The sequence below is a fragment of the Paroedura picta genome, chromosome 5 (genome assembly GCF_049243985.1).
Source record: "Paroedura picta isolate Pp20150507F chromosome 5, Ppicta_v3.0, whole genome shotgun sequence".
NCBI lineage: Eukaryota > Metazoa > Chordata > Lepidosauria > Squamata > Gekkonidae > Paroedura > Paroedura picta.
In genome coordinates this window covers 21,647,133-21,660,325 of record NC_135373.1, presented here as the reverse complement: position 1 = coordinate 21,660,325, position 13,193 = coordinate 21,647,133, and the positions used below count along the sequence as shown (strand labels likewise).

General features: G+C 52.1%; 1 protein-coding gene across 2 annotated transcripts in view; it reads left to right on the top strand.

Annotated features, from left to right (window-relative positions):
• LOC143837279 (igLON family member 5-like) overlaps positions 1-13,193 on the top strand; it is a 153,556-nt gene that overhangs the window by 113,829 nt on the left and 26,534 nt on the right. For both annotated transcript variants that reach the window (XM_077336909.1, XM_077336908.1), the window contains exons 2-3: positions 1,103-1,181; positions 8,182-8,414. In XM_077336909.1, the coding sequence (XP_077193024.1) occupies positions 1,103-1,181; positions 8,182-8,414 (312 nt within the window). The remainder of the gene's footprint in view (positions 1-1,102; positions 1,182-8,181; positions 8,415-13,193) is intronic.

The following is a 13,193-nucleotide window of genomic DNA, read 5'->3' as shown; positions in this document are numbered from 1 at the left end:
TGTTCCCCGCATTAGAACAAACAAACTTCCCTGCTCATAGAAAACTAGCATTCTAAGGGGAGCCTTGCTTGTTTGTTTTTTTCCAGAGTATTTCTTTTTTCAATCTTGGGGACGCGTTCAAACATACCACTCTTCACCTGCAGCCACATGAGGTGTTTTCTCTCCTTCTTCAGATCTGGATATCCCATTTTTGTCCCTGATGGGGACCCAAAGCAACAGTTTTTAAAATTTGTGTATGTATTTTTGCTGCCCAGTCTCAGACGATTTACAGCAACCCCAAAGGATTTTGAAGGCAAGAGACGTCTGCCATTGCCTGCCTCTGCTTTGCGACCCCGGACTTCCTTGCAGGTCTCCCATCCGTATACTAACAAGGGCCGACCCTGCTTAGCTTGTGAGATCTGATGAGATCAGGCTACCTGGGCAGGTGTATGTATATGTAAAACACCTGGGAAGCTACAGGCACAGACAGATTTAAGAGGGGGATATGGAGCAGAGATCCCTCAGGTATACAGAAAGAACACTCTGAGGCTGTGATGCTGTCTTCTTGGTGCTTGAGGGGCCACAGTGGGAGGGCTTCTGGAGTTCTGGCCCCACTGGTGGACCTCCTGATGGCTCTTGGGTTTTGACGGCTGTTTGACACGTGTTATAATGGATGGGCCATTGGCCTAATCCAACATGGCTTCTGTTATGTTCTTATAGATGGAACATTCTTTCTAGGGCAGAGATGCTCTGTATTCTTTGGCACTTGTGGGGCAACAGTGGGAGGACTTTTGCCATTTTGGCAGTACTGGTGGACCTCCAGATGATGCCTGGGTTTTGGCTGCTGTGTGACACAAGAGTGTTGGACCGGATGGGCCATTGGCCTGGTCCAGCATGACTTGCCTTATGTTCTTATGTCTGGGACAGTGATGTAGGGAGGGCTTCTGGAGTTCTGGCCCCACTGGTGAACCTCCTGATGGCGTCTGAGTTTTGGTTGCTGGGTGACACAGAGCATTGGGCTGGATGGGCCATTGGCCTGATCCAACATGGCTTCTCTTATGGCCTAACGTTAAGCCATTCCTCTACCAGACCCTAACGGCGTCTTCCGTCTTTCACTGCACAGGGCTGCTGGTGCGAAGTGCGGATTTTAATCAGCCAGCAGACAACTATACAGTTTGCCAGGGGGACAACGCAACGCTAAGGTGAGTCACCGGCCTTTGATGGGGGACAGCGAAATTCTCATATGTGTGCAGGGATGGTTCTCCCTGCTGGATGCTTCTGGAAACCTTCCTTGATGATTTGCATGGCGGGGTTCCTCAGACTTTATTATTATTATTATTATTATTATTATTATTATTATTATTATTATTATTATTATTATTATTATTATTATTATTATTATTTCTATTTATTTCCCGCCACTCCGAAATGGCTCGTGGCGGGTTACAGTGTCTTAAAACCCCATTAAAACTCCCATTAAAAGACTTTAAAATGTCACAGCATGGCGGCACAATAATAAGATCCCCTTCCTACTCCCCTTCCTAAAAAATGGGGGGGGGGGGTGGAGGAGAAGGAGGTTGTGGTTCTCTTTCTTCCTTAAAACAAATTGTTCCCCCTTCCCTCCCCCCCTCCCCAGCAAATGCTTGGCTGGCTGAATTCTGCCCAACCCTCTGCTGGTTGGGAAATTCCTGGATATTTGGGGATAGAGCCTGGGGAGGGCGGGGGAAGGAATTTCAGCGGGGTCCAATGCCACAGAGCCCCCCCCTCCAAAGCAGCCATTTTCTCCAGGGAAACAGATCTCTGTCACCTGGAGATCAATTGTAATTCCTGGAAATCCCCAGGCCCCACCTGGAGGTTGGCAACCCTATTGTTTCCCATGGCATTCTCTGGTGCAGTCTCTTGCCATATATGACCAACACAGAAGTTGTGTCCTCTGCTTGATCAGGGGTGGCCAAACTGTGCTCTCCAGATGTCCCTGCTAGCTGGCAGGAGCTCATGGGAACTGAAGTCTGTGGACATCTGGAGAGCCACAGTTTGGCCACCCCTGCCCTAGATCCTGATCCTCCTCCTCCTCTTCCCTGTGGATCCATTCCTCCTTCACCCAGCCTGGCTTTCCTGGCACGTTCTTCACTTTGACCATCTCCTCTTTTCTTTCTCCCACTGGCCTTGATTTTCTCCTTGCTGCTTTCCTCACCCCTCTTCCTCGTCCCGCATCCTCTGTGTACCCCATCAAGGGGAACTCCAAGGGCTCTTGGTTTCATTTTGCCTGCCTAAAGAGAAATAACAAATTGTGGGACAGGTGTAGTGAGTCCCAGAGGCCACCCTACACGGCTCTCACGCAAGCTGCCCCAAGACGCATGAGATCCCTCCGGCCTGCTGTCCCGGCACATCTTTCTTGCCCACAGTGCCCTCCAGTGGTGCACTGATCTTGTGCTTGAATTCTCTGCACCATCCAAGCGCTCTGGCTGGGGGCACCAAACAGGGCCTTTCTCTGACCCCGTCCTCCTGCTGTCCCTTCCCTTCCTCCTTGAACTCAGTGCGGTTCCACGCCACTGGCATGTGGTTCAATCATTCAGCCCCCCCCCTCCCACCGCTGCCATTAAAGTTTCATCGCGACATCCTGACTGTATTTAAATAAAAGATGGGCCCCTGGCAAAATGCGCTATTACCTTCTCATAACGTGTTAATAGCAACCAGAGAAGACTTACGGAATGGCTAATAACTCTGTCAAGCATGGCATTCATTCCAGGGCTTTGATTTTAATACTTTTTTTTTTGCATTTGCTTTAAAAAGCAGGCGTTTGCCAATATTGAAGGGAATATTGTTAGAAAAGGTCTCGGACCTCGCATGCAACCTGTGTCCCGTCATCTCATCCCCCACCTGATTAGAATTCTTAATCGCCTTCTAAATCAGCGGTTCAGATAGGGGAGAGAGGCCCGGCATAGATTGAGGCTACCAAAAGAGGGTTTTAATCCCCCCCTCCCCTATGCTTTCCCCTCCTAGAACAGCCCTTCCCCTCGGCTGTTTTAAATTCTGGAATGGAAGAGAGGAAAACTAAATACTAATTGATCCCAAAATGAGGGACCGGTGGATTTACGAGGTTCTCTTCCTCGGCGGTTCCTTTATCACGCTGCTTCCTGAATACTAGTTGAAAGAGGAGAGTTTCTAAAATTAATTCCATGCATTGTTTGCCATCGTTCTTTGCCATTTCTTTTTCATATGTGGCCCCTTCTGAGACTGCCTTTTTAATCCGTTTTAGTGGCCGGTTGCTAACGGATAGTTTTGTGTTATTTCAGACACAACTGTTTTAGCAGCTGGCGGCTAATGGATTTTGTTTACCTTTTCCTACAAAGCCATTTGTGTCCTGTTGACAGAGCGTGGTTGAGTTGTTCTCGAGCTGAGATGCTTTCTTCCATTTTCTCCTCTTATTTGCACTTCTGAATAACTGTAGTGTGCTGTTTAAAATGTCAACAGCACTCCCAGTAATACTGCACTTCCCCCCCACCTGACCTTTTTTGCTGTGCAATCTTTCTCAAAAAAACAGTCTAAATTGAGCACTATGGCGCTAGACTAATACAGCATCATTGAGACGCCTTGGCACCATTGAGACACATTAAGAAGTGCTATATTGGCGTAGCGCTATAGCACTCAACTTAGAATATATTTTTAAAAGCCCAAGGAATATCGCAAAGCGGAAAAGGGCGAGGACAAAAGCACAGAGCCAGATCTGTTCAGAGGTGGCGCGTTAATGGGACTAAATTTGCTGCATGAAACCTCTATCCCTGTATTGCTTCCCTTGAAACACTGCCCAAAAACCAAGATCATAATACTGGTCCAGAATGCAGCTGCATGGGTCCTTATTGGGAGCCTGTTGAATTCTGTATTATTTATTTTTAAAAATCATCCTGACCTTTTTTTATACTTGTTTATCACATCATCTTGTAGGAAAAGAGCATAATTTAGTCTCTTAGTTTTCTGTTCCAATGCCAAACTACCTTTATCTATTCCACATAATATTTCTGGTAAGGCCTTGGAGGAGGAGCATGTCTCATGGCTTAAGCGCCACTCAGCGCTTAACACCCACTCAGGGTGGCTGTCCTGCCCGTGAGTACCTCCTCCTCCAATTGGCTTGCCTGTCTATCCAGCGGCCAGCCAATCGCCTTCCGTCCCCCACCCTTGACCACCCCCTCCTCCTTCCACATCCCTCTGAGGCTCGGAGGCTGCTGATCTCTGCTGCGTGAGAGCTGCCCCTACCAGTGGGTTCCCTAACAGCTGCCTGCAGCCTTTCCAGGTCCTGGGGGGCAGGGGAGGCCATGTACAGAGTCCTTCCTCCACCACCCCTCCAATCTAGCGTCCGTTGTATCCCTGAATGCAACGGGCTTGGCCCCTAGCAGGATAATAATCTGCAAATATTTTCAGTTGAATCTCTGCTTTATCTAAATTCATTGTTAAAAGGTAAAGGTATCCCCTGTGCAAGCACCGGGTCATGTCCTACCCTTGGGGTGACACCCTCTAGCGTTTTCATGGCAGACTCAATACGGGGTGGTTTGCCAGTGCCTTCCCCACTCATTACCGTTTACCCCCCAGCAAGCTGGGTACTCATTTTACCGACCTCAGATGGATGGAAGGCTGAGTCAACCTTGAGCCGGCTGCTGGGATCGAACCCCCAGCCTCATGGGCAGAGCTTTCAGACTGCATGTCGCTGCCTTACCACCCTGCGCCACAAGAGGCTCTTAAATTCATTGTTAGATTGTTTTATATCCAACCATATCTATAATTTTTTTTGGGGGGGATCTCCAAAAATATCAACTTTGGCATTGTTTGACACACATATCATTGCTAGTATGGGGGATGCGCGCTTCAGCTCGGCTCGAATACCTCAGTGATTACCGAAGCCCGAGGCAGCTCGTAGGAGGCCAGCGCCATGGTGTGGAGAGGAGGGGTGTGGCAGCGGTGGTGGCGTGCTAGCCACCGGCCACACACAGGCTTACCTTCCCCACTCTCCCTCCACGTGATGCCAGCTGGGTGACCTTGGGCCAGTCTCAGTTCTCTCAGAGATTTCTCAGCCTCACCTATCTCACAGGGTGCCTGTTGTGAGTAGAGGAAAGGAAGGCGATTCTAAGCTGCTTTGAGACTCCTGTGAGTAGCAAAAAGCAGGCTACAAACACCAGCTCCTCTTCTTCTTTAACCACTACACCATGGTAGTCCACAGAGGCCGGCAACGGCAAACCTCCTCTGTGAACCTCTTGCCTCGAAATCCCTCCAGGGCCATCAGAAACCTGCTGCGATCCGACAGCCCTCGAGTCTGTGCCAGCGACTCTCTTGGCTCCGTCCGTCCGGCAGAGACCAAGGGGTCCGTTCAAAAGGGTCTGGGCTCCCGACTGTTCCCTTAACATGCGTCAAAAAGCCAGCTGGGCTTCTGGAGGGGGAAGCCGGCCAGGCGTCCACCGGGAGCCCTCCATCCCCCCCCCCCACCACCACCACCCCGCCTCCTCTGCATCCGTCCCTCCCTGCACGCAAACGCACACACGAACACACACAGAGCTGGAGATTGTGAGTCAGCAGTGCCAAGCCGTGTGGCTGTCGTTCCCTGCTCCCTGCAGTGCGCCGGGCTCTCACCAGCCTGAGTCAGCAGAGAGTCTGACCTGCTTTCCAAGACCTATCCCTCCTCCCACACTCACTGCGGAATAGAAAGTGGGGAAGGGGAGGGAGGGCTCAAAGGCTCTGTGGGAACCCTGGGAGAGAGGCACCATGCCAGGCATCCTCGAGCGTGTCCTTTCCCCTGGAACGAGGGCTGTATGTAGGGTTGCCACCTTCCAGGTGCGGCCTGGAGAGACAGGGATCAGTTCCCCGGGAGAAAATGGCAGCTTTGGCAGACGGACTCCATCTCTTTCGGCCCTGCTGACATCCCTCGTAAAGCCCTCTCTGGACTGGGAACTATCTGGGTGTTTTGAGAATGGAGCCTGGGCTTGGGGACTGAACCACTGCAAGGTCTAATGCCATAAAGCCCGTCCTCCAAAGCTTTCTCCAGAAGAACAGAACTTGGTTGTCTGGACATCCGCTGGAATAGCAGATCTCCAGGTGCCAGCCGGAAGTTGGCAACTGTAGTCCCTCCTGACTGCAACAACACCCCCCCCCCCAGGTATTTCTAACCCAGAACTGGTAACCCGAGCCATCAAGGTCCCAGCAAGCTTTCACGGCCAAGGACAGAATTAGAACCTGGAGCTCACGGACATTAAGCCGCGGCGGCTCGCCTCCGCTGGGCTTCTTCCTCCTTACCATGGGCCTTTTAAACACTCAAACATGTCATGTTTGGAATGCGTTCCTGTGTCAGAATTTGAACCTGGGCCTAATCTTTGACATCTAGAGAGAAGCTGAAATGACGGGAGATTTCCAGACCCCACCTGGAGGCTGGCTAGAACTTGCAGGGGAGTTCACCAAGAAAGAATGTTGTTGTTAGTTGTGAAGTTGTGCCCGACCCATCGCGGCCCCATGGACAATGATCCTCCAGGCCGTCCTGTCCTCCACCATTCCCCGGGGTCCATTTAAGCTCGCACCAACTGCTTCAGTGACTCCATCCAGCCGCCTCATTCTCTGTCGTCCACTTCTTCTTTTGCCCTCGATCGCTCCCAGCATTAGGCTCTTCTCCAGGGAGTCCGTCCTTCTCATGAGGTGGCCAAAGTATTTGAGTTTCATCTGGCCTTATAAAGAGCAGTCTCAAAGAGCAGAAAGAGTAGATTTGTTATTATATACCTTGTTTTTTACTACCTGAAGGAGTTCCAAAATGGCTTGCAAATGCCTCTCTCTGCAACAGACACCCTGTGAGGTAGGTGGGGATGAGAGAGCTCTAAGAGATCTCCTGTTCTGCTCGAACAGCTCTCAGAGAACTTTGACGGTCACCCAGCTGGCTGCATGTGTCTGCTGCTCTTAACCGCTACATGAGGGCCGTAACCAGGAGGACTAGCTATCCTGTAGGATCAGATAAGGCTGGAAAGAGCTGACAAAGACAAAAAGGAAAAGGAAAAATAATCACACCTTTGCACCGGAGTAATACCTTCAGCCTCGAAGAGATGGGGGAGGTTCCGGTGGATGTGGTGGCCCTGTCTACGGCCCTGTGGGACGCGCCTCTAGCAGAGAGTTTCCTCTGCACCGCAGCGTCAAGAAGGAGGAATACCACTTTCCCCCAACAGTTTAGGGTTGCCAACCTCCAGGTGAGGCCTAGCAGTCTGGATCTCCAGGCACCCATTCCCCTGGGTTGTTTTCACTGGGAGTTGTCAACCCTAGAATATACCCTAAACAGCATTGCTAGTCGGCTAGTTTTCTACTGGCACAATGGCCCCCCTACCTCCTTGTTTCTGGCCAACTTCTGGTTTTCTTCCACATTTCCCCCCACTGGGGACCGAAAGGCTGCTTATTTCATTCTCCCCTTCCTCTATGTTGTCCAGAGTTGTCCACCCAGCACTGACATGAAGCAGGAGATTACAGGGAGCAGGGACCTACCTGACTGGCATCATGCCAATTTAACCATAGAGGCTTAGGGGAATCCTAGACCATAAAGTTGCCATGATGACGTCACTTCTGTTTAATGTAGGAAATGACATCATGACACTAGTTTGCAGTGGAATCACTTTCCCTGCTGCCCTGTTGAGTAACACTGGGAAATTTCAGGTCCAGGGCAGGACTTCATTCACTATAGCAGAAAATCAGACTTCCCTAATCTTTGATGTGGAAACACATCTTATGCTGCGCGTGGTGAAACGGAAATGCCAGTGGATGTGACGTCTGTTGTTCCCGGTGCAAACATGGCATAACAGGCAGGGAGGTGGTGGAGGTAGGGCCGGGTGCAGACGGTGGGTGGTGGCGGTGGCTGAGTGAGTGGGCCTCAGCGCAGCCATGAGCCAGGGCCAGGCGCCAAAGGCGGGCGGATGTAGAGTGAGCATGACTCAACGCAGCCTGAGGTACAGTGCCAAAGATGGGCAGGAGGAGCACAGCGAGTGGGGCTGAGTGCAGCCACAGGCCGGAGGTGAATCTGTCCACCAGTGATGGGCAGCGGCTGTAACGGAGTGAGTGGGGCTCCACACCAGTCCTGGCCAGCTGCCACCACACCCATTATGTGGAACTGCTTGGACTCCCAGCGTGGCTGGCTTCGCTTCTCCTCCGAGTCCTGCTGTTCACCCTGCCTCCCCTCTCCCTTTTCCACAGCTGCTACATAGACCAGCAAGTGACCCGTGTGGCCTGGTTGAACCGTTCCAACATCCTTTACGCCGGCAACGACAAATGGTCCATCGACTCGCGGGTGCAGCTGCTGACCAACAGCGCCTCTGAATTCAGTATCGTCATCACCAACGTCGACCTCTATGACGAGGGCCTCTACACCTGCTCCTTCCAGACGCAGGACAAGCCCCACACCTCTCAAGTGTATCTCATCGTTCACGGTACGGGTGAGGGATGGGTCATGCAAATACACAAAGCTTTCTTACCCTGGGTCCGACCACTGATCTGTCAGTGTAGTGCAGTGGTTAAGAGCGGCAGCTTCTAAGGTGGGAATGCTTGGGCTAGTCACAGTCCTGATAGAGCTGTTCTTACAGAGCAGTTCTCTCAGAGCTCCCTGAGCCCCACCTATCTCACAGGGTGCCCGTGGTGGGGAGAGGAAAGGGAAGGCGACTGTAAGCCGCTTTGAGATTCCTTTGGGCAGTGAAAAGCAGGGTATGAAAACCAGCTCTTCTCCTTCTGTCCAGGGCAAGACTGTCTACTGGCAGCAGTTCTCCAGGAACTCCAGGGCAGAGGTCTTTTCTATTAGTTTCTACCTGATATTTTTAATTGCTGGGAATTGAACCTGTGACCTTAAAGCCATGTTGGCCCAATGGCCCATCTTGTCCAGCATTCTCTGTCACACAGTGGCCCAAACCCAGGTGTCATCAGGAGGTCCACCAGCAGGGCCACAACTCCAGAAGCCCTTCCACTCATGCCCCCCAAGCACCAAGAATCCAGAGCATCACTGCCCCAGACAAACTATTCTAGCTATACCTTGGGGCTAAGAGCCACCGAAGGAGCTCTGCTCCATATGTTCAGCCAATCCCCTCTTGAAACTGTCTACGCTCATAGCCTCCACCACTTCTTGTGATAGGGAATTCCAGGTGTCAATCACTCTTTGGGTGAAGGACTTCCTTTGAGCTCTTGTAAAGCAGATGCTCGGTCATTGAACCACAGCACCTGCCTTTATCAAGAGCATAAAGTGTATGTCTGGTGTATCAATAAGGTTATCAGCACTGGATTGTGAAATTGTTGGAGATTTGGGAGGGGGAGGAACCCAGCAAGGGCCTCAGAGGGGTGTAATGTCATAAAATTCTCCTCCCAAAACAGCCGTTACTCCAGGTGAATGTATCCTTTTTCCCTGGAGACCAGCCGTAATTCTGGGAGATATCCAGCCACCACCTGGAGACTAGCAACCTTATGTATCAAGGCCAATATTAGCTAGTCTGGCTGGTAGCAGCTCTTCATGGTCTCCAGTTGAGGTCTTTCAGGTCTCCAACTTTCCTGACCCATTCCACCGGCCATGCCAGGGACGACAAGTGGGACCTTCTATCTGTGAAGTTGATTTTCTGCCACTGTGCCTTGGTTCCTTCCCAGTTTGGGTCTCGTCTCCTAACTATTTGCATTTATTTGTTTACTAGCTTCAAAGCCCATTCCTAAGGGTGGGAGCTGCAGGGGCAGGGCCAATCAGTGTGCAGCCAGCAAAGCTAGCTGCACCCTGATTGGCCCTATTCCAACTTGGACAGCCAGACACGTTCCACCCCCCAGGCTGTTTCACAAATATATAGAGGAACCATGGATGGACAAGGATTGGCGTAACCTGGGACTAGGCGAGGTGTTGGGTACACCCATTCTCCTTTTCACGGGTTCAAGGGCTTAGTTCAAAGGCACATGATAGTTTGCCCCCTTGCTGAGCCAAAGAACTTCTGAATCTGGACAGGAACTGGATGGGAGGCCGTTCAGGAAAACCTTCTCCCCGCCATGAGCCATGCTTTGATGGAAGGAGGGCAAGAAATAAATGGCTCCATTCCGTACAAAGTTCCAGGAGTGTCCAGACAGGGAGCACATGGGTTTCTGGTTGATGATGGTCGGGTCGGGTGCTGGACCGGATGGTTTACTCGAATCCAGACATTGATGAATTCTGAATTTCCGTTGCAGAAGAGCCCATTTCCATAGATTGCACTGCCTTCGCCTTAGCATGCCCAGCTGTACTTCCTTGAATGGCGGCAGTGCAAAATCCCAGCCTGTCTTTGCATGCGGTCAGTGCTTGCCTATAAACATCCCCCCTGGAATAGGGCCACACTTTGCCCCGGCCGCGGAATTTCTCACCGGCTGTCAAAACAGCCAGAGTCCCCCCTTCGTTCCTTCTGGCTCTTTTGCTGATTCTCAGCCGCCTCCAGGATTTCTGCAGCATTGGCAAAAGCCAGAACTGCAACGCTATCCACCCCGTAATTACCCCCCCCCTCCCTTTCCCCAGGGTTGCTGGAGCTGAGAAAACTGGTACAATAGGAGCTGATTGGACCTGGGCCGGAACGCAGCCGCCTGGGTGTCAGGAAACAGCTGTTCCCAGATGCTCCATCCTTCGCTGTCGCCGACGTCACCCCCCCCCTCCCCAAAGCTATCGGAGCAGACAATGGGGATCATTAGGACCAGTCAGGAAAAAGGCAATTTCTTTTTTGGGGCTCTTCCGCCTGGGGCAGAGAAAACAACCATCGGGAATTAACCTAGAAGGGACCCAGTGTGGTGATGGTGCTGAGGCAGCACCGGAAAGGCACCTGCTTCTAAGGAGGGGCAGCCGTTTACAAAATGTTTTTGCTGAAGCCTGTTATTATTTTAATACATATTCCAGGGGCCACTACCTCCCCCAGAGGGGAAGTGGTCCATCTCTGTTAACCCCCCTCCGCCCTAAATGATTCTTCACCGTGGGATCCCTCGGTGTTTCCTCCCGTGTTTGTTTTCTCCAGAACTCATTCGCTCACTCGTGTATTCTGGAGAATCTGGACATATTTGCTGCCAGGACGCTGCACCCGGGTTTTTGACCTGTTGTCCTCCTGCCCTTTTCAAGACCTGCTTTGTGGCGCTTTCATGATTTGCCGTGTGGACTCACAACGTGTCACAGGCTCCCTTGGCGGATGCCTCATTGGTGACCAGCCAGAGAACTTCCATCTTTCTGCACGCCTTGTTCTTGTTTCCTCTAAGAACTTCCAATATGACCGTTTGGCACTACGGCATTTCCCGGGCTGGAGGCTTTCAGGTGTGGTTAGCCATTGCCTGCCTCTGGGTAGCAACCTGGGCTCCCTTGCTGGTCTTCCATCCCCAGAGATCCCTGGCCCATGTTCAACTAGCTTCAACCAGGGCTAGGGTCTTTTCAGCCCTGCCTGGTGGAAGGAGCTTCCGGAAGAGCTGTGGGCCCTGGCGGAACTAACACAGTTCCGCCAGGCATTTGATTGAAGCTGGGCGGAAGGAAGATCTTAGCTCCCCCTCCAATATACCCAACGGTAATCTCCCTAGATATGTGGCAGTCTGGGATGGGGGGAACGACTGGCACAGAGAGGCGGGTTGGGAGGTTTATGTATTTCACTTCTGTGTTATTATTTTACTAGTAAATAAGCGTGCTGCAGGCTTAATGCAGCGGGCGCTAGCGGGGCTGGCGAGGCACGCTGGGGCTGGGGCAGCTCGGGCTGGGCGGCGCAGTCCGGCAGCATGGCCTACCATATTGTCTGTGGGCGGGTGGGTCGGCGGCGAGGCGCTCGGGGGGCGGTGCTGGGGGGTGGGAGGCCGGGCGGGCCACACAGGCACGGGGCAGGGGCCGGCTCCACAGCCACATGAGCAGTGGGTGGCATCACGGGGTGCTCCCGGCGGTGTGGGCGAGGGCCAGGGGTGGCGGAGGTGGCGGCAGGGTTGTGGCAGCTGGCGGTAGCAGGGCGCGCCGTGAGGCAGCGCCTGTCCGGGCCACATGGCAGCGAGGAAATGGTAGCGGGCGGTCGCAGGTAGGCAAGCTGGAAGGGGGGCGGTTCCCGCCTCCCGATTAGTCAGTCCGGGGGAAGGGGCCTATGGGCATCCTTCCTCATCATGGACAGGGCCTGCCCTCGGGGCCCTTAACCGATTATTTAATCCGCTCCGCTAGATGTTGCAAGCCGCCACGAGCTTGCCGGCCAGGAGCAGTTGCCTAGAAGCAGAATGGAGAAACAAATAAAATACTAACCAGGGCTAACCCTGCTTAGCTCCTGAGATCTCATGATATCAGGCTAGCCTGGTTTAGAAGAAGGCGAGCCGGGTTCAGGATTACACCCTACGCCTGATTCCTGTTTCACAGAGGAGCGATACATTTTGGAATCCCATAAAGGCATAAGGAGTGGAAATGATCTCCATGTTTCTGATTATTGCTGACAATACAGAGAATTTTAAAGCAACCTCCGGTATTTTCAGATTCAATTTGTGCTGGGGGAAATTTCCCTGGCACTCATGTGCATGCGCACGCACGGCTCCAGCGTCCTCCGCCTGAACCCCTGCAAAGGAATTTTGGGCAGGAATAGGTCACTCCAGCTCAAAGAAATCCTAATGGCCATTGTGGGGAGAGACAAACATGGTCCAATCAGTCAGGGGGGGGGGGAAGTGTGAATGAAATAAAAAGAAATGTGTCGGCATGAGAGCCAGCCATGGAGGTGGGAATCTGGAATGATGGCTGCAAGGGGGAATGCGGCTTGCAACAAGAACAGTCCTGAACTCATTTCAGCCCCCAATGGATGTGAGATCCATCAGTGGCTCTACATAATTTAAGGATGCTTTGTTTTAATCTGAGAAAAGCCAGAGTTCAAGGCCTGCCTGGGATTCTCTGCTCCCTGGAGCGGCTCAGATAGGGTTCAGACACACACACAAAGAAATGGGGGGAGGGGGGAGGGAGGGAGGGAGGGAGGGAGGGAGGGAGAGAGAGAGAGAGAGAGACTCACCAAGTCCAGAATAGGAATGAAAATCCTCAGGTGGGGCCTGGAGCTCTCTCAGAATTACAATTTATTCCCAGTTGAAAGACCAAGTTTCCCTTGGTTTTGTACTTTCCCCCCAGTTTCAGGAGTTTAAGAAATTGGGGGGAACCCTCCCCCCCCCCCATCAGGCAAGAAGCTTGGCTAGAAAAAAACACTTTTCTCCGTCACCCAGAAATTACATAGAGATGTCGGTGACAT